This window comes from Sus scrofa, chromosome 10 (genome assembly GCF_000003025.6).
Source record: "Sus scrofa isolate TJ Tabasco breed Duroc chromosome 10, Sscrofa11.1, whole genome shotgun sequence".
NCBI lineage: Eukaryota > Metazoa > Chordata > Mammalia > Artiodactyla > Suidae > Sus > Sus scrofa.
This window is the reverse complement of record NC_010452.4, coordinates 12,815,981-12,837,111: the sequence shown is the minus strand read 5'-3', so window position 1 is coordinate 12,837,111 and position 21,131 is coordinate 12,815,981. Positions and strand designations below refer to the sequence as shown.

Sequence of the window (21,131 nt, the reverse complement as noted above, 5' to 3'; positions counted from 1 at the left end):
AAGAAAGAGAACTTTTAAGAAACCAAAATCTGGAAGCACAGGCATGGAGCGCCCCACATAGGGCACAGCTCAACATGTGACTGCTCAGGGGAGCCCAGTCTATCAAATCAAAGAGAAACATGGCTCACATCACGTGGACCCTTTCAGTGTGGGGACCTGTTCCTCCCTAGGGTCCCGCCTGCAGATCCCCTTGGGAAAAAAAAATATATCTTCACCTTAGAGGTTTTGTTTGAGAGTCTGTCCTCTCTTTGGGAAGATATATGAAGACACCACTCAGCAGAAGAGACATGGAGGGACCATATGGCTGGTAAATGAGAGGCTATTCTCAATCCAGGGCCAACAGGAACGCGGGAAGCCTGAGCGCAAATTTAGATTGAAACCTGGTACCCAACAGTATAAAGTTAGAAACTCCCTTGAACCATCTGGCTCTTTTAAATAAATACCTGTCTGTCCAATCCTAGAATGGAAAGGAACTTCAGAGTCTAGCTTTCTTCCCAGACACAGCATCTGGCTCATCCGCAGAGCCCAGCAGCCATGGGAGATGCTTCATATGGACCAGCTAACTGAACCTGCAGCAGTGGCTGCCAGTCTGAAGGATCTTAAAGTGCTCTCGAATCTTTCTGATTCCATCCCCCATTCACACTTCTCTTCCCTCCTCCTACTTCTTTTTTTCATTATCCAACCTGAGGCTGGAACACACAGACACACATGCACACACATATGCACACGCATGCACCATGCAACCCTATCTAAATGTTTCAATAGACCATTGTCCTTCTGCCAATCCTTCCCCAAAGGTCTTCCCTTCGCATAGACATGTGCCTTTCTGCTTTCCATCATGTCTCTCTCCCCTTCTTGACAGTGGCCCCTAAGAATCAATGTTTCACTTCCCTGTGTGAAGTCACCATTCCTAAGTACAAAACATGGTGTCACCCAGTCAAATCAATGCATATCCCAGACCCTCCTCCCCCATCTCCATCACATGGCCTTAAGGTCTCCCCCAACCATACACAGGCTTGACCCCTGCTCACACTACTTTGACCTTTGACCTTGCCTAGAAATGGCCTAACCTGACCAGTTTCGTCTACTGAAGCTTCAGCCCTTGGAAACAGAAATGAAGACAGAGTCTGGAGCGGGAGGGCTGGCAGTAAAGGCCATAGGAAAAGAGAGACAAGTAGGACCTCCCTTACCTGCTTCCCACTTCTCCCCACTCAGGAGCCCTCTTAAAGAGTAAATGAGGGTGTTCCTGTCGGGCCTCAGCGGTGACGAACCTGACTAGGATCCATGAGGATGCCGGTTCGATCCCTGACCTCGCTCAGCGGGTTAAGGATCTGGCGTTGCCGTGAGCTATGGTGTAGGTCAAAGTTGCGGCTGGGACCTGGCATTGCTGTGGCCGTGGTGTGGGCCGGAAGCTGCAGCCCCAATTGGACCCCTAGCCTGGGAACCTCCATATGCCGCGGGTGCAGCCCTAAAAAGAAAGAAAAGAGTAAATGTAAATGAGATAATGATGTACAAATATACTCAGTAAGCTGTTACACTCAATTCAAATGGAACTTAACGTTGCTATTCATTGTTCATCACAAAAAAATCCCGTAATTCATGTAGAACTGACACCCTCTATGGTTCCGCCACTGAGCTGCACCTCCGCCACACAATGATTTAGTCCCAGTCTTAGTCACTCAGTCTTAACCCCTCTCCCGCCGTCTTCTCTCCACATTGCCAGGCGGAGTTTCCACCCACTCTTGTTTCCCAGAGTCCTCCAGTCCGCTCTCCTCATTCACTCTCTTTTGCCCTGAACTCAGCCCAGTCTCTTGTCACCTGGAACTGAAGTAGGACTCTCTCTTACCCTAGGATCCACCCACCCTGTCACTTCAGACCCTCCAAGACACAGAGGCCAAGAGAGGATCAGACGCAAGATGCTGACTGGAGGGCGGGGTGAGGCTGGGCAGACACATGTGCAGGATAAAGAGCGAGGGAGCCGCAGGAGAGCCTTGGGCCGCAGTGCAGGCCCACCCCTGTGAGAGGAGGAGGAAGATGGGGTGGGAGGAGCCTCTGACCACCGTGCAGTCCTGAGAAAATCTCAGCTGACCAATGGGTAGTCTCCAAGCCAAGGACCTCATTAAAGGAACCCCACATGGGACAGAAATGAGGCTTTAGCACCCTCTCTGCACTCAGGCACTGACAGGAGACAGCCCAAGAGAAGCATGGCTTCCGCATAAATATCAGAGTAATGGGAGAAAGATAGTTTTTCCAGGAAAGGTACTGGGCCGGTTGGATCCACATAAGGCGAAAAACTGAACCTTCCTCTCACACCAGTCATAAACGTTAGTGCCACGTAGACTGTGGATCTAAAGATGAAAGGAAAAAAAAAAGACTCAAAACTATGAAAGACAAAAAAAATGGTTAAACTTTTAAAACATAATACAAGAAAATGCATTTATGACCAAGAAAGGAAGCCTGAAAAATACACAGGGCTTGCCCGGCAGTGACTCTCGAGCCTGTGCCTTACAGAAGCTGGGACTCTCAGCCAACACCCACCCTGCTCCACTTCCTCTCCAGCATCAGGACCAGACACCTGAAGGCCACATTTCCCAGCCTCCCTCGCCAGCTGGTTCTGCCAGTGGGAGGCACTGGGAGGAGGCTGGAAAATAGGGGAAAGGGAGAAGACATCCTTTTCCCCTGATTCTGGCAGCAGCAGCAGCAACAGGGGCGGTGACAACAGTGACAGAAGCAATAATGGCAGTGGCAGCAGCAGCAGTGGCAGGAGCCGGTGAGGGCTCTTGGACTCCTGGCAGGCGGTTCCAGAGCGGCAGTCGCAGCCGTGTGCTCCAGTAACACCGTGTTCTCCCTGGCACCCAACCTTAGAGGTGGAGCGCTGCTTCAGATTGCCAGCTCGGCCTCCCCCTTTTTGCTCTCCCCTGTTCCAAGACCTTTGTCGCCAATTTCCTAGGTTAAATTCTCTCTGCTTAAAAAGCCAAGAGTAGTTTTTGCCTCTCCAGGTAAATTAATGCTCAGCTCCTAAAACAGCCCCCAGAGACTGACTCCAAGACAGGACTCTGGATCGGTTACCTGAGCTGACCTGGCTTAAATCAGTGACCACCTTAATGCCAGAGGAAATGGGATACTGGTCTCCACGGTATGTAGTGGCAAACGTTACTTAAATTATCACCCTGGCTGCTTGGGATGAAGCACTGATGGGAGGCAAGCCTTGAGGAGACCAACTAGTGGCTGTAATTGACCATTTTGGTGGGAATAATACATATAAACGCTCTGGATGGGCTGGCTGCATCTGAACACCTGGTGAGGTTGCAGGAAAAAAAAAAAAAAAGACAAGCTCAGGGCTTTACCATCTCAGCTAGCAAGGTTAAAGAACCATAAAGCTTCTACAATACCAAAAGAGAATCTTCTGGAGTTCCCATTGTAGCTTGCAGGGTAAGGGCCCTACATTGCCTCCGTGAGGATGTAGGTTCGATCCCCGAGCTTGTTCAGTGGGTTAAGGATCTGGCGTTGCCCCAAGTGGCAGCATAGATCACAGATGCGGCCTGGATCACGTGTTACTATAGCTGTAGCGAAGGCCTGCAGCTGCAGCTCCCATTCAACTCCAGCCCAAGAACTTCCATATGCTGCAGGTGGAGCCATTAAAAAGAAAGAGAGAGAGAATCTCTTGCCTCTTATAGCCATGGAGCCAATCTAGCTAAGACATCAGAGCTCAGATTTGACCCTGTAGGTTGCAGAACTACAATGAACAGATCCCCTGGGTCTCTTACAAGACCACCGAGTCTACGGTCGGTCAACCAATCGAGTTACTGTTCTAGGTCACGGGTACAGAGATGAACAAGACCAACAGCGCTTTTACCCGCAGAGAAATCCATGTAAAGATCTGGAGGAAAGGCATTCTAGGCAGAGGGAACAGCAAGTGCCAGGCCCTGAAAAGGAGCCAGCTTGGTGTGGATGAGGGGCAGGAAAAAAGGCCATTGTGGCTGCAGTGCAGTGACTGCGGAGAAAAGCAGCAGGAGATGGGGCTGGAGAGGCAGCAGGGGTCAGGTCTGGAGAAGCCACAGTGAAGACTTAGTTTACTCTGGTTTAACAAAGCCAGTTGAAAATGCCAAGCAGGTAGAATACGGCAAAACAATGCTGACGCCAACCACTCAGGGTCAGCACAGACACCATGGCCCCTGAGAAGACTGGCATTAATTCAGATGCAAGCTGCAAGTTCAGGGGTCCTGAGGCCACCCACAGATCTGAACAACTGGCTGAAAATTCAGGGGGTCCTATGACTCCCTCAAATTCAACAATTCACTAGAACAACTCACAGAACTCAGGAAAGCACTATACTTAGAGTTTTATTATAGAAGATGCAAATCAGGGGAGTTCCCATTATGGCTCAGTGGTAACAAAGCCAACTAGTATCCAGGAGGGCAACGGTTCGATCCCTGGCCTTGCTCAGTGGGTAAGGTGTAGGTCACAGACATGGCTTGGATCCTGAGTTGCTGTGGCTGTGGTGTAGGCCAACAGCTGCAGCCCCAATTCAATTCCCAGCCTGGGAACTTCCATATGCCGTGGGTGCTGCCCTAAAAAAACAAACAAACAAACAAAAGAAGCAAATCAGGACTAGCCAAATGAAGAGCCCCACAGGGCATGGTTTGGGAGCTTCCCCAATGCAGGCCTTCCATGCTTCTCCCCAGGGAACCTGGATGTGTCACCCTCCCAGCACACACGTGTGTTCGCCAATCCCAGATGCTCACCTAAGCCTCGGTGTCCAGAGCTTTGGGGTTCAGATGACTCCCATCCCGAGCCATCTCATTAGCATAAACGATCAAGACCCACTGTGCACAACAGCATTCCTAATGCTTGGGAAATTCTAAGCGTTTTAAAGAGTTTTTAGAAGCTCCACATCAGGAACCTGGGACAAAGACCAAAGACACTATTATGTAACAGCAAGAGAGGGTCATAATCTGAGTTAAATTTTAGGAAGATCATGGCGGCCACTATATTGCCCCATAAGAGAGATGCATGAATCCTGTTCTAACCAGATGGGCTCTGGGCAGACACCTTGGCTGTCTCTGCCTGCCTCGTTTCCCTTGGTCCCTGTCCATTGTCCAAACCTGGTTCTCTAACGTCTCGATTCTAGGAGCTGCATGATATCCTCGAAGTAAACGTTTTGTGCCCAAGTCAACCAGAGTTGGTTTCTGTTGTTTTCTACCAAGAACCCTAAGAGTGCCTACCCTCTCTTTCCACCATTAGGCTTCCATGGAAGAGACGGTGGTTGACCCGTAGTTTCTGAGCTTACATGTTCCAGATCCAGACCCTCAGACTGGTTTTCAGTTCTTTTTTTTTTTTTTTTTTTTTTTTAATTTAGGGCTGCATCTGTGGCACATGGAAGTTTCCAGGCGAGGAGTCAAATCAGAGCTTCAGCTGCCGCCTACACCACAGCCACAGCAACATAGGATCCAAGCCAAGTCTGTGACCTACACCCAAGCTCACAGAAACACTGGATCCTTAACCCATGGAATGGGGCCAGATATCAAATCCACAACCTCGTGGATACTAGTCAGGTTCGTTTCCGCTGAGCCATAACAGGAACGCCCTGATTTTCAGTTCTACTTCCAAATTCCTAGGAAAGCGAATCTGTCCATTTGGGGTCAAATATACTCTCTTAGTCCAGTCAAGGCTAGCTGGGAAGACAGGGTCATGTAATACAAACATCACTGATGGGGTCTCATGTGCCTAAAATGATTGTAAGTAGAACAGATCCCCCCCCAAACATTATTTCCAACATACAGGTGGGATGTACACTTGATCTTAGCCAAAAGGCCAAGAAGCGATACACAGGTGGGATTTAGATAGCTAGGGGAGAAAAAGGATGTACAAGAAGGAAAACACGAGCTGATTATGCACAGAAGCTGCAACGGTTGTGGCATTTTGTAAGAACAGGAAGGACTCTGGCCGAATCAGAGTAGAGGGATCTGATAGGAAGTGGAGGAGGCGTGAGCTGGGCTAGGAAGGGTGAGGCCCGGTTATGGAGAACCCAGACACTCGGCAGAAAAGTTTCCACTGTGAAGAAAATGAGCAACCACTGAATTTTTCTCGGCTGGAGAAAAGTCTGATCAAAGTATTACCTACACAGTGGTGGCAAGTTGGATTGGAGGTGATGGTGATGGAGAATGACAGGGAGATGCCATTCTTTGAAAACAGGTTATGCAGAGTTCTCTGGTGGTCTAGTGGTTAAGGACCCGGCATTGTCACTGCTGTGGCCTGGGGCCATCCCTAGCACAGGAACGTCCAGAGGCACGGCCAAAAAAAACCCAGAATATAGTAGTTTTACTCTGTATGGGAAATGAAAGAGAAATAAATCACGATTATAAAATCCCAAGTGGTTAACACGAGAGAGCAGTAAATCTCAAAGTTACAAACAACCAATGTCTGAATGCTCCATAAAAAAGAAGAGCCAGTGGCACACAGTGTCCTTTCTGAGCTCGTATCTGTGATGGTCCCTGCCTTTCAGGAGGCAGCAGCATGGCCCATTGCCATTCCTGATGGCAGGGAACCACCACATGTAATGAACACCTCTTTTCCTCTTTACGGTGTGTGTGTGGGGGGGTAAGAAATCTTACATTTTTGCTGACTCAGTTCAATTTACCAAGAGGGGAAATTTATTTTTCCTGGGCACACATACCCGTCTTAAGAGCCTCTTTTCCCTCTTTCCTCTCATGTAATTTCTATTCGATTACCTCTGGAAAATGTCTCTTCCTTTTGTCCCCTTTTTCTTCCATTTGTGAGTCAAAAAACAAAAAAAAATAAATAAAAATGGCCCTAATCAGGAATGATAGGTTTAAAACAGGGCCAGTGACACATCCATATGAGAAAAAAGGGAAGCCCGACATTTAGAAATAAAATGTAATGTCACAAAGAACCAGGAGCAGAGTTCCCATAATGGCTCAGTGGTTAATGAATTCGACTAGGAACCATGAGGTTGTGGGTTTGATCCCTGGACTCGCTCAGTGGGTTAAGGATCCTGCATTGCCGTGAGCTGTGGTGTAGATCGAAGACGTGGCTCGGATCCCGAGTTGCTGTGACTGTGGTGCAGGCCGGTGGCTACAGCTCCAATTAGACCCCTAGCCTGGGACCCTCCAAATGCTGTGGGTACAGCCCTAGAAAAGACAGAAAGACAAAAAAAAAAAAAAAAAAAAAAAGGACCAGGAGCATCAAGTTAAAAAACCTGGGAAAGAGCCCAAATTTCCCTTCAGACTTTCCACTACAGTACCAATCTGTATTTTCATCCTCCCCTAATGAAATCATTTTCCCACAGGCATTATCATTTAGTAAAAATGCAAACCTTTCTTAATGAATGTCAGGGATGAGAGATTAAATTACTTACAAAAATGCTGATATTGCAGTGCAAATATTTTTTACTAATTTACCTTGCAAATAAACAATACAACATCAGTATTCTAAGCTTAAATGGTTTTAGTGAGCCAGCCTGGCTGCCTAGTGAAATTTATAAGGGCATTTTAGGAGCAAATGCATGATAGCTTCAAACAAACAGACTTTCAAGTTGATTTCTAGAAATCTAGATTTTGAAAGTTGAACAGTGCACTACTCAACACAAGATTCCCAGGGGAAATGTGAAGTTATATAATTATTTTAAGTATAGCAATGGAGAAGTTCAACATGCATGTTCAATGCCTGTGACTTCTTAGCATTTGATGTTTGGTAAGCAGCCAGTTCTTTATTTGTTGTTCTTAAGCTGTCGTAATGAATTCAGCTAGCTCACAGAGTGGAAGAAAAGATGAGCTGGAGGTATGATTTTGCTGCATGAGTTTTCTAAATATATTTATTGATGCTCCTTAAATTATCCTCAGAGCCGGGTGTCTCTCAACTTAGCAACTTCCCTCTTGGCTGAGCGCCCTCACGATCTCACTTGCATTGTCCGGATCCGCCAGATGCAGCTGCATTTATTTACATTTTTTAAATGAATGAAACGCTTCACTTGTTGACATATGGGAGAGTCTAAAACTGTCCCATCTCAAGGCATCCTTACAACTACCTCTGCATGAGTGGCAGTTGAATTAGCCCCACTTTGTAGCAGAGTTGATTTTCAAGAGACATGTTTACGTCAAAATGAAGGGTTTCCAAAGCCTTATTATCGGGTGACACAGAAGAAACTATTTTGGTTGTGTTTCGAGTTCCCACTGAAATTTCAAGTTGAGGCCATGAGACACAAGCCACAGGAACAACATGAAATGGGAGTACAGCTGCGTTTCCCTGTCTGACGTCCCAGAGGCTACTGCTTGGGAACTAAACCATCTTTTGGCACTTTTAGCGCTACTGAAGGAAGATCCGGAATTCTGAAGCTATGATACATACTTCAAGACCAGCCTCTCAATGACCCATATGGTAGGATCTGAATAGCAGTCATCCACTGGCCACTAGTTATTAAGAATCCACTGTCTGGTCACTTGTGATGGAACATGATGGAGGATAATGTGAGAGGAAGAATATATATATGTCACTGGGTGACTTTGCTGCACAGCAGAAATGGCTGAACATTGTAAATCAACTATAATTTAAAAATTAAAAAAAAAAAAAAGGAATCCTCTGTGTCAGGGCCTGTGGGATGGAGTCATGGGGACACAGAAGTGGATAAAATTCAGTGGCTACTCTTGAGAAGCATACAATCTGGAGGGAAAGCAACTAGCTACAGCCGAGGGCAACAGGAAAAGAAGTACCCTGGCAGACACGTAAGCAAGTCAGGAACGATTAATCCCAACCACATGGCTCAAGGAGGGTTGGATTCGAATGGAAGCGAGGAAGATTCTACAGAGAGTTTAAGTAGAACACAGAGGTTTGAATGGCAAATTCAGGGAGGGCGAGGAGTGCCGTGTGACACGTGTGGGGCTGAGAGAGGCACAGTGGGTGACGGGAAGGAAGCTCAAAGGAAGAAAGGACAGGGCTCGGGGACTGATGATCTGGAGGTCAAGAGAGAACGGAAGGACGAGCGATGGTAGGGACCAAGGTTTCCCGCCCAAGTGACAAGAAGGGTAGACGTCCCAATAGCCATGGCCAGCAAATCTGGCAAGAGAAGCAGTGTGGCGGAAAGTGTGGTAGTAAATGAACCACGGTCCTTTTTACTTACCGATGAGAGACACGCGTGACGCTATCCAGGAGCGCTTCTTTGTAGAGCAAGTCCGCCGCCTTTGGATGGGGAAGGGGAGTCCCCTGCGTTTATTGTGGGTGCAAATGATGATGAGTGGTCATACCCAATCCATCAGGCTAGCTGAGATGGTTCAGGCACCTCCGTGTACCCACACGTCAGTGGCTATCAGAGCGATGGTTGTCACACACTTTACACGTCTGCAGGGCCTTAGAGCTAAAGACCCGTTTCCATGCATTGACTCACTTGCTTCTCAGCACAGCCGGGTAAGAAAGATACTCTTTTGTTTTCCCTGATTCCCACACTCAGAAATCCCAGGATTGATTTCCCTCGGGATTGAATCCACATCATCCTTCCACGTCTTTCTCTAGCTCCCTCTTTCCATTAACTGGAATCCGCCTCGTCTCCTTTCCCTCAGCACGTGTTCTTTCTTTAGAACCTCATCCCCAGCGAGCGGGGAAAAGGCTGCCGGAACCAGGCCCGGCCCATCACCGTGTCATGTGTGAGAGGCACAGTGGGTACGAAGCAGGAGCGGGAAGGCTGCCAGCAACCAGCCCGGCCCATCAGCCTCTGTCTGTGGCCCCATCCGGCCCCACGCCTTCCTAGGAGCCTCGCTCTCTTCCCTGCTTCGCCCTCCTTTGCAGCCCAGAGAGGCTGACCTCCCTAGGCTGCATCCACAGGGCTCATCCTCCAGCTTCTGGCTCGGTGACGTTAACACCAACCAGAGGTGGGAGAAGAGTAAGAGCCGGTATTTATCCCCAGGCTCCCTCCCTGACATGCTGATCCTACTAGGCAGACACTTCCTGCAGCCACGGCTACTGCTCTCCCTGCCTCTGGTGACTGTCCCTTCCTCCTCCTTCAGACTAAGGACCAGCCCCCCTCTATTGCGAACTCCAGTTGGTAGAAGTCTTCCCCCACCACCTGTTAGTTCCCTAACCCCCGTCTGCATCTCTGTGTGGCCTCCTTTCGCTAACTCTCCTCCCTTGCCACACTGGAGGGTGACCTGCCAGACAAGGTCCCTTGACAGAACATGCAGTGCTCAGCACCTCCCACACAGCCCTCAATGCCACCAACAACTGCAAATACCTCAGTAACTGGCTACGTTAACCCAACAGGATACAAGGACACAAGGAGATGAAGCTGAAGACAGATAAACACTGGCAAAGGGAATGACGCATGTGTTTCCTAGGGCTGACATAACAAGTACCACGAACTGGGTGGCTTAAATCAAAAGAAATTTTAATTTACTTTTTAAATTTTTTTTTTCCTTTTGTTTTTGGCCACACCCGTGGCATATGGAAGTTCCTGTCCCAGGGATCGAACCGAGCATCAGCGGCAACCCCAGCTGCCGCGGAGACAAAGCTGGATCCTTAACCCACTGCGCCACGGTGGGAATTCCCTAATTCATTTTTTGAAGTTTTTTATTACAGTTGATTCACCATGTTCTGTCCATGTCTGCTGTACAGCAAAGTGACCCAGTCATACATATATATACATTCTTTTTCTCATATTATCTTTTGTGAGAAATTTATTCTCTCACTGTGCTGGCAGCTGGAAGTCCAAAATCAAGTTATCAGCAGGGAACTTCCTGCTGTGGCGCAACAGGAACTGCGGTGTCTCTGGAGCTCTGGGACACAGGTTTGAGCCCCGACCTGGCACAGTGGGTTAAGGATCTGGCGGTGCCACAACTGCGGCTCGGATCTGATCCCTGGCCCAGGAACTGCATGTGCGGTGGGTGGCCAAAAGAAAAAAAGAAATGTCAGCAGGGCCACGATCCCTCTAAAGGAAGGGGAGAGTCCTTCCTTGCCTCTTGCAGCTTCTGGAATCGTTGACAGTCCTTGGTCTTCCAGTCTCTGCATCTGTTACCACATGACCTTCGCCCTGTGTGTCCCCACCTTCACACGGTCTCCTTTTCTAGTCCCTGTCCACGTTTCCCTGCGGTCATATCAAATTTTGGCCTATCGTCAGGGCCTCGTCTTAACTTCACTGCATCTGTGAAGACGCGACTTCCAAATAAAGTCCCCTTCTGAGGTTGTGGGGGGTCAGGATTTCAATGTCTCTTTTTAGGGAACACAAAAGTTAACCCCCTGACACATGGGTTAATGCTAGGTGTCTGTGAATACCTCGTGTTTCTAAAGAGGCTGAACCTACAAAGCACAGGGCCTACAGCCGATTACTACCTGCCAGGCCAGCACCTGTGCCTGCCTTGAGGGGGATTTAAAAAGAAACCAGCCTCCTGGATTTGCTCATGGAGCCCTCTAATGAAGCTGTGAAAAGGTAAGACATGGAACGGGTGGTGTTTGTGAAAGACATGAGGAAGCTCAGGAGGGAGACGCTGCCTGGGTGATGATATATAATCATGGAGGCTATATTTAGACTCTTTCATTATAGAAAATAATACCACGTTCACGCTGGTCTTAACACTAGCTTTTTCCAGGTTTGCCTTCCTGAGTCCATTACTGCTACTTTCAAAGACTTTAACTCAAGAAAAATGATCTCTGTTCTTGCCATTGGGGAGGCCACAGACCTGCCACTTGGGTATTCCAAGCTGGCAACTGGTATTTTTAACAGTCATTTTTTATTGAATCCCAGGGGACAGAAATCTGGTGACATCTTTAGGTAGACTGACGATCTAAAATTCTTTTTTTTTTTTTTTTTTTTTTTTTTTGTCTTTTTAGAGCCACATCTGCAGCGTATGGAAGTTCCCAGGCTAGGGGTCGAATCAGAGCTACAACTGTCAGCCTACACCACAGCCACAGCAACGCAGGATCCCAGCTGCGTCTGTGAGCTACACCACAGTCACAGCAACGTTGGAACCTTAACCCACTAAGCGAAGCCAGGGATCAAACCTGCCTCCTCATGGATGCTAGTCGGATTCGTTTCCGCTGGGCCACAATGGGAACTCCCAAGATCTAAAATTCTTAAATCTCAAACTGTAAACTGTAACTCTCCACTACCTCGCCCTATGAAACCAACTCAGCATTTCAGTTAACAAGCTTCACCCTAGATAAAGCATTATCCAAACTCTCCCAGCCGGCATTTAAGATCTACAGTGCTTGGCATAGAGTCACTATTTAGTAAGCGCCTATTAAACTGATGGATAAGGTAGTGTGTCTACAACTGGAGTACCCTATGCTTTCCCTATTCCACCGTCCTGATATCTGCAAATCAACAGGATAGGCAGAGGGAAGTGGAAGCTGCCTTAAGCTCTGAACCACCAATTCCATGCCTAGAAAGGCTGCCCTATCCGGCTAGCCAGAGGAGAGTTGGTTTTTTTTTTTTTTTTTTTTTTTTTTTGGCTTTTTAGGGCCACAGATGCGGCTTATGGAAATTCCCAGGCTACATGTTGAATCGAGCTGTAGCTGCTGGCCTACGCCACAGCCACAGCAACGCAGGATCTGAGCTGAGTCTGCGACCTACACCACGCTCATGGCAACACCAGATCCAAAATCCACTTAGTGGGGCCAGGGATCAAACCCAAATCCTCATGGATACTAGTCGGCTTTGTTTCTGCTGTGCTACGATAGGAATCCCGAGAGAGTTAATTTTGAGCCCAAGAGTAAAGGAAGAGGAGAATGGAAACACGAAAGAATATTGGGCTGACAGTAAGAAATGCAGGGTTAAAAACCCCAGTTCTCCCTCTTATTAGATGTGGTTTTGAAAGCATCTTCTTCTGAGCCTCACTCTCCTCATTTGCCAAGCATGGCTAACCCCCGCTTCATAGGCTTGCTGTATTAAATGAGATACTGCTTATGCAAATGTCTCATAAACTCTAAAATTATGTGTTCTTTAATAATATTGATAACAATTAATTCTGAATAATTACATCTGAACAGCCAGATGCAATGTGAGACTTGATTTATGGGACTTAATTTATTCCATTTCATTAAATAACTGGACAGTCCCTCAAGAATAGAGGCACATAGGAACTTTGAAAACGAAATACAATGACATGTAAATAATATTTATAAAAATCACATTTGCATCGTATTCTCTGGCCCCTCCAGCCTTCCTCCTGGAAACTGTACACTCTGGAAAACTGCAGAGTACGTGTTTGGCTGAAGAGAGAGAGAGAGAAAGGAAGGAAGGAAGGGGAGGGAGAAAGGAGGAAAGAAAATAATCTTCCCTCTCTGCCTCCCTAACTCCTTCCCCGCCTGGCTCCCTCTGTCCTCTTCCGCCATCTGTCTCCCCAGGAGCATCTGGGTTTTACCTTGGAGGGGCAGCATAAGTCACTGAGGTTCTGGGTGAATCTGGAGGAGGCTCCAGGTTCCTTTGATGGTTCAGAGTGGCTCATCTCCAAGACAGCCTTTCTTCTGGCTAACCCTGACCACTCTGAGAGCATGCTCGCCTCTCATCAAAATCCCTGGTCTGGCAGAATTCCCATTGTAGCTCAGTGGTAAGGAACCTGACGAGTACCTATGAGGACTCAGGTTCATTCCCTGGCCCCACTCAGTAGGTTATATGATCCAGCGTTGCCATGAGCTGTGGTGTAAGTTGCAGACACGGCTCAGATCCTGAATTGCTGTGGCTGTGGTGTGGGCCAGAGGCTACAGCTCTGATTTGACCCCTGGCCTGGGAACTTCCATATGCCACAAGTGTGGCCCTAAAAAGACAAAAACAAAAAAAAAACAAAAAAAAACCTGGTCTGAGAAGATGGAATAATACAACTGCACATCCCCCCACTGCCCCTACCTGAGTTCATTTCTTTTTTTTTTTTTTTTTTTTGTCTTTTTGCCTTTTCTAGGGCCACTCCCTCGGCATATGGAGATTCCCAGGCTAGGGGTCCAATCGGAGCTGTAGCCACCAGCCTACGCCAGAGCCACAGCAACTCGGGATCCGAGCCACGTCTGCAACCTACACCACAGCTCACGGCAACGCTGGACCCTTAACCCACTGAGCAAGGCCAGGGATCAAACCCACAACCTCATGGTTTCTAGGTGGATTCATTAACCACTGTGCCATGACAGGAACTCCTGAATTCATTTCTTCTGCCACATTATCTTTTGCATACAGACCTTCTAGCAAAGATGCTGATAAGTAAACGCACCAGCAGATTGACACAGAGCCATGTATCAAGTGGAAACACTCAGTCTCTCTGCGCCAGTGAACGAGTGGATCCCAGCGTAACACAAAGAACAAAGCTGAACAGTTGCTCTGAAGGACAACAAGCTGGCAACCAGTATTCATGAGGCCTCTGACGAATCAGACTCCCCCTCCTTCCCACCCCAGGTGGGAACCACGAGAGCTGCTGGAGATGCTTCTGGAAGACGTACCTGGCAGCTTCCAACCTGTCCCTCCAGCCTGTCCCCCCAAACGACACGCACGCCATGAAATAAGTGACATCGGTGTCTGTCTTCCTCAGCACCTGGGCGAAGGCTCTCAGGAAAAGAGAGATCCTCAAAATTCCCACACTTAATTCCCAATCCTCCCGTTAGCTTCCTGGGTGACCATAAACAGGCTGGAGAGACTCTAAAATGGGGGTATTTGTGACATGACCACATGTGACATCATCAAACACGTTATTATCATGCATAGGCCTCAATTCATTATATTTGTTTTCTTTTTATGGCCACACCTGTGGCATATGGAGGGTCCCAGGCTAGGGGTCGAATCAGAGCTGCGCCTGCTGGCCTACACCGCAGCCACAGCAACGCCAGATCCGAGCTGCCTCTATAACCTACATCAAAGCTTGCAACGATGCTGGATCTGAGCTGCGTCTATGATCTAAGCCACAGCTTGTGGCAACACTGGATCCTCAACCCACTCAGCAAGGCCGGGATCCAAACCCACATTCTCACAGACACTATGTTGGGTTCTTAACCCGCTGAGCCACAATGGACTCATTACATTTTAAAATACATTTCATTACTTTTTAAAAACAATTTTGTCTTCATATTACTAATCAAAAAATACATAGTCATGGAGAAAAGTAGTACGAAATCATGATAAAGCATTTGGAAATACAAAAGAAGAAAACCCAAATCACTTATGATTTCATGACCTAATGGAAACCGCTATTAGTTCTTGGCATTTCCTATTATTTGTGTGTGTGTGTGTTAAGTATGCAGGTATAGATATAGATAAATGTGTGTGTGTGTGTGTGTGTATGTATATATGTATGTCTGTGTATATATACATACCTATAATTTCATACATACAAACTGTGTATTTTAACCTGCTTTATTGCTTAACAGTCTATCAAGGTTATAGTCTTTTTAGAAATCACTTTGCATGAACTTTCTGTATAATATTCCATCAGATGCTTTCCATAAAATCATGTTGTGCTATAAATACAGAGTGGAGTTACTGGCAACAAAATGTTCATCAGACAGAACCTGCCATCAGCACCTGTTGTACCCGTACCAGCCCTTATTTGACTCAGTATTTATCAGCACCAGCCCCTGTTTTAGGGTTTGCTGCCTTAGCAACAACCATCAGGCAAAGTTCACAATTTTATTCCACAGCCGTTTCGCTGCTGCTTTTGTGAAATGAAGAAAGCCAAGTGTCCTATGGTAAGAAACAGTACTTTCTGTCAGAGGAAAAAAAAAAAAAATCTAGGGGCTCATGTGATTCTTCCAACAGATGAGTGGGAAATAGAAGCCACTGTTTGCCAAGTCAGATGGCCCCAGGATTGGCAGCCGACTCAAGGAGCACCGCCCCCGCCCCCAGCTCTGCCTCCTCTAGTGGGCAGATGTGTGCTGCAGTCATCGTCATGCCCGCCCCGCCCCTACCCCCGGCACCTACCTCCCCCACGTACACATGGCGAGCCCTCAGACGCATCAAGCTTCTCTGAGCATCTACGTCTGCTCTATGCTGTGTCAGAGGCTGAGGAGGAGTTGTGACTTCAAAGTTGGTGGGATGATAAGATACGAACCTTCCTAATAGAAAAGGCAGGAGAGGTAACTGTAGGTCGTGAATCTGCTGTGCCCCCACCCTGCTCTATGACCTAGGGTATCCCGGGGTGTCAGGCATGGGCCCATCCACTGAAGCGGAGAGTGAAGGGTACACCTGAGTGCCCTCCAGGCCGCTGGCAATACCTGAGTGGCAGCACGGACCTCAGGCAGACCCTTCCAGGGGAGTAGGCAGGGTTTGTGTACTAAGCAGTGTGCTAGTGATGGGCTGTAGGTCAAGTTCTCTCAGGACTTGGAAGCCAAGCCAAAGAAACAAAGGAACATCTTCAGCTAGGTCTTCCCTTTGCTGTGTTGATGCCCAAAGATCGGGGTTTCAGGGAAAGCCGCAACACCCTTTGATAAGGAAAGCTGCAGGCACCAAGCATAGCCGAGCACACGGAGGTGTTTATGCATTGCCCGTAGCCATCGTGACTACAGGATTCTCGGCTGCATTTCAGAAACCCAATCATGGTCTCAGATGAAATGTGAGATATTTGTGGCTCCCACCATGAAAAGGTACAGGAGCGTCACTGTCATCAGAGCCTGGATGAGGACATCAAACTTGGCCTCTCTCCATTTCCTGCCCTGTTTTCATCTGGACTGGCTACATTTAGGCAGACACATCCCATGTAATGCAGGAGAGCCCCCAATGCTAACAAGTTCACATCCTACCCCCTTCACACCAGCGCAGAGGGTGCTTCTCTCTCCCAGGAGAGTCTCAGAAGATCAGAAATTGAATCTCATGGCTTGGGCCCCTGGTTATCTCTGAAGCAACCACTGTGGCCAAGAGAAAGGGGTAACCACATACCAGTGGGCTAGGAAGAGGAAACATCTTCAAAAGAAAATCAAGGTGCTATTATCATAGGAAGAGGAAATTGATACTGGAAGGAAAAATAACAAATGTATAGGAGTTCCCATTGTGGCTCAGTGGGTTAAGAACTCGATTAGTATCCACGAGGATGCAGGTTCCATCCCTGGCCTTCCTCAGTGGATTCAGAATAGCCGTGAATGTAGGTCACAGACATGGCTTGGATCTGGCATTGCTGTGGCTGTGGCTGTGGCTGTGGTCGGCAGCTGCTGTTCGGATTGGACCCCTAGCCTGGGAACTTCCATATGCCACAGGTGTGGCTGTAAAAGAAAAAAAAGGAAAAGAAACAAAAGAAACAAAATAACAAAGAAGAGGAGAATCCATCCCTATCCTCTCCTTATCTCTACACAACCTTCTTTCCATCTCTGTAGTTTCTACAATCTATAGTCTACATAATATAATCTATATCCCTAACATAATATAGCCAAGCCACATACATCCAAAAATTAAATCACTCTCTCCCCCAACCCAAAGGACATCCTGTTCACGTACCCAGCTCCAAGACCAGGGTCCCTGGGTCATGTGGGCTCCTCGCAAGGTCTGGATATGGCATCTCAGGGTCTGACATCCTTCAGACCACATGATAGACGTAAACACTCCCAACAAGTACAGCAGGGCTCCTGCAGACGAGAGTGAAGGCAACAGAGTCACACAGTAGAATGGCCCGTCTGGAAATGAGGAGGGGAAATGGCATATGTTGCCGTCAGCAGGTCCTCCTCCCCTACTGGGTGCTGCTGGCCAAGCACAGCGAGGACTCCTGGGCCAGCAGTGCATCGGATCCTTGACCAGCCTGTCTGACAACGAGGCTGTGCCCTCTGAGAGGGTCCCCTCTGCCCGCTGCCCCCCATTCCCATCTGAGCAGCGACACCGGGCCCCCTTTCAGTCTGGGCAGGGTGGGAAAGCGGGGCTTGCCTCCAGGCTAAGCAGTCACAAGCCCTGTTAGCCATGCTGAGAATTCTCTGGCAGAGTAACTCCCTCAGAAGCTCACGACTCGGTACTCTTTCAGTCAATTTGCATTGGGTCATTTCATGGGCTATTAACCAAAGCAAGAGATACTGTCCTTAATCTAGACGCTGGCTTGGGAGCTCGGTTTCTTAGCACCAGCCTGAGGGTTCTATCCTCCTTCTCAACGTGATGGCCTCCGCTGTGTCCTCTGCATCAGTGAAATTCAAAACTGCCCCGAAATGGGAAAGCTCAGTGAATCTGCCTCTTGCCCCGCAGTCCAAGGGATAATTATGATTTTAATGAATCATTGATTTGTACCTTGACAACTGTCTCTCTTCTCCCATAGTCTATGATTAGAAGACGTTTTTATTTTTTATTTTTTGCTTTTTTTAGGTCCACACCTGTGGCATATGGAAGTTCCCAGGCTAGGGACTGAATCAGAGCTGCAGCTGCCAGCCTACATCACAGCCACAGCAAGGCGGGATCCTTAACCCACTGAGCAAGGCCAGGGATCAAACATGCATCCTCATGGATACTAGCAGGGTTTGTTTCCACTGCACCACAATGAGAACTCCAGAAGACTTTTATAAAATCTTATTGACATAGAGAGAAGTACTGAAACCGCATAGGGATTATCACGAAGTAAGTACACCAGGGTCAAGAAATAGGACAATGTTAGGACCCTCAGAAACCCCTTGCGGACCCTCCCAATCAGACTCCCTCCCTGCCTTCCAAGGTCACTATTCACCTGATTTCCAACACCATATATTATTATTATTTATTTATTTATTTATTGTCTTTTTGCCATTTCTTGGGCCGCTCCTGTGGCATATGGAGGTTCCCAGGCTAGGGGTCTAATCGGAGCTGTAGCCACCAGCCTACACCAGAGCCACAGCAACTCGGGATCCGAGCCGCGTCTGCAACCTACACCACAGCTCACGGCAACGCCAGACCCTTAACCCACTGAGCAAGGGCAGGGATCGAACCCGCAACCTCATGGTTCCTACTCGGATTTGTTAACCACTGCACCACGACGGGAACTCCAACACCATATATTATTATTATCAGTCTTTTTAGGGCCATGTGCGACACATGGAAGTTCCCAGCCTAGGGGCTGAATCAGAGCTGCAGATGCCGGTCTACACCACAGCCATAGCAAGGTCAGATCTGAGCCGCATCTGCAACCTACACCACAGCTCACAGCAACACAGGATCCTTCACCCACTGAGCAAAGCCAGGGATGGAAACCTTGTCCTCATGGATACAAGTTGGGTTCATTATGGCTGAGCCACAATGGGAACTCCAACAATACCATACATTATTTTTGCCTGTTTTTTTGGTTTTTTTGGTTTTTTTGGCTGCACCTGTAGAAGTTCCCAGACCAGGGGTCTGACTTGTACTGCAGCAGTGACCTGAGCTGCTACAGTGACAATGCTGGATCCTTAACCTGTTGCGCCGTAAGGGAACTCCCTATTTTTGCCTGTTTTTGAAGCTTACCTAAGTGGAACCTATAAGATGTGCTCTTTTATGTCGTTTCTTCACTCACAATTATATCCTCAACCTTCAGTGCCTCTGCTGAATGTAGCAACAGTTCACACAGAGAGCTCACTGGTGGTCCTGGCCACCCCTGAGCCCACTCTCAGTTTTTGCTTCTGCACATAGTATTATGAGGATGTGATGCACGGAGCTGCTGCAGCCATCTTGTGAACCATGAGGGGAAGGCCAAGAGAATAAGCAGAGATGCCAACTTAGAGCCCTGGTGTCATGGAGCTACTCAACCAGCTCCAGAACTATCACACCCAGGCTTGTTACATACACATGTTAGAAGCCAGGTTTTCTGTTTCTTACAGCTATATATACCCTAACCCTTCCATGACTAACTACCACAAACACTCATAAGCCTCTCTTCATGCAGCAGTGGCACACACAGAACAAGCAGGCATTCTGTCAACTGTCTGTTGTTTTTTGTTTGGTTTTGTCTTTTTTTTTTTTTTTTTTTTTTTAAGGGTCAAACCCGCAGCATACAGAAGTTCTCAGGCTAGGAGTCGAATTGGGGCTGTAGCTGCCAGCCTACCCCACAGCCACAGCAACACAGGATCCAAGCCACATTTCTGACCCATACCACAGCTCACAGAAACGCCAGATCCTTAATCCACTGAGCAAGTCCAGGGATTGAACCTGTGTCCTTATGGATACTAGTCAGGTTCGTTACTGCTGAGCCACAAAGGGAATTCTTCAACTGTCCATTGTTGAGTTAAAACTCTCTGTATTTGAGTTCCCTGGTGGCTTAGCAGGTTAAGGATATAGCATTGTCACTAGTGACGTGGGTTAGATCCCTGGCCAGGGAAGTTCCACATGTCACGGGTGTGGCCCAAAAAAACCCACAAAAAAACAAAAACAAAACAAACAAACAAACACACTTCTCTGTATTATCAGCAACCCATAGTATACAAAGAGGACCAAGAAAGGAACACAAGCCAGAGATGCTCCTTCTGTCCCTGATTCTCTATCATTCTGTCCCCTTCCTTTGAATGAGGTTGAACCCTATGAAATTCATGATATTCACCCCTTACTGACCTACAAAAAAGGCATTTCATACATTTCAACCTAATTTCTTAATAGGACAGAGGCCCTTTTATCCGCTTTTACAAAAGGCTGTCTCATGTTAACAAGTGTAGAAGCAGAGAAATTGCTTCCTTCATTCCTTTGAGCAACATTCAGGAAAAAATAATAGTAAACAGGCCTAGAGAAGATGCCACAAAGGTACAGCTGTTGCCGAGTCCCCCTGGGGTTCCCAGCCTTGGTCTCTGGATGCCCTAGACTAGCCCTATCCACTAGAACTTTCCACAATATGGAAACATTCTATTCTGCACTGTCCAATCCAGTGGTCACTAGCCACATGCAGCTGCTTGAGTCACACGAGCACATAAAATGTGGTCCAGTGTGACTGGGAGACTGAATGTTAGTTGCGATTAATTTGAATTCATTTCCATTTCAGTGGCTGCATGCCGGCTAGTGGCACCCATAGCGGGCCGTACAGCTTGCTCTAGATTTTAAATGACTGTCTCCATGGCCTCGTTTCCATGGCGGAAACTGACCTTGGTCCTGCTGCATCAGTTCTAGTAAAAAGTTAAGGCTAATGGTAAATACGACCTACATGGCAACTGCAGAAAAAGCCATAACCAGCCTGAGTCCTGAGCTGGATGAAGAAGGCCCAGGGTGTCCCTCCAGGGGGCTGCCGCTGGCTGCTGAGCGGGGTGCAAGGCGCAAAGGC

The 21,131-nt window shown here is 47.7% G+C and overlaps 1 protein-coding gene and 1 long non-coding RNA gene across 2 annotated transcripts in view; both read right to left on the bottom strand.

The window, feature by feature from the left end:
- CNIH3 (cornichon family AMPA receptor auxiliary protein 3) overlaps positions 1-21,131 on the bottom strand; it is a 205,350-nt gene that overhangs the window by 124,504 nt on the left and 59,715 nt on the right. Inside the window, 1 exon segment of the mRNA XM_021064387.1 lies at positions 17,405-17,532. Coding sequence (XP_020920046.1) covers positions 17,405-17,532 — 128 coding nt within the window.
- On the bottom strand, positions 1,395-16,020 carry LOC110255642. The gene is made up of 3 exons (XR_002336222.1): positions 15,899-16,020; positions 4,746-4,903; positions 1,395-2,348 (listed from the first exon to the last, which is right to left on the bottom strand). It is a non-coding gene; the product is annotated as an uncharacterized LOC110255642 (long non-coding RNA).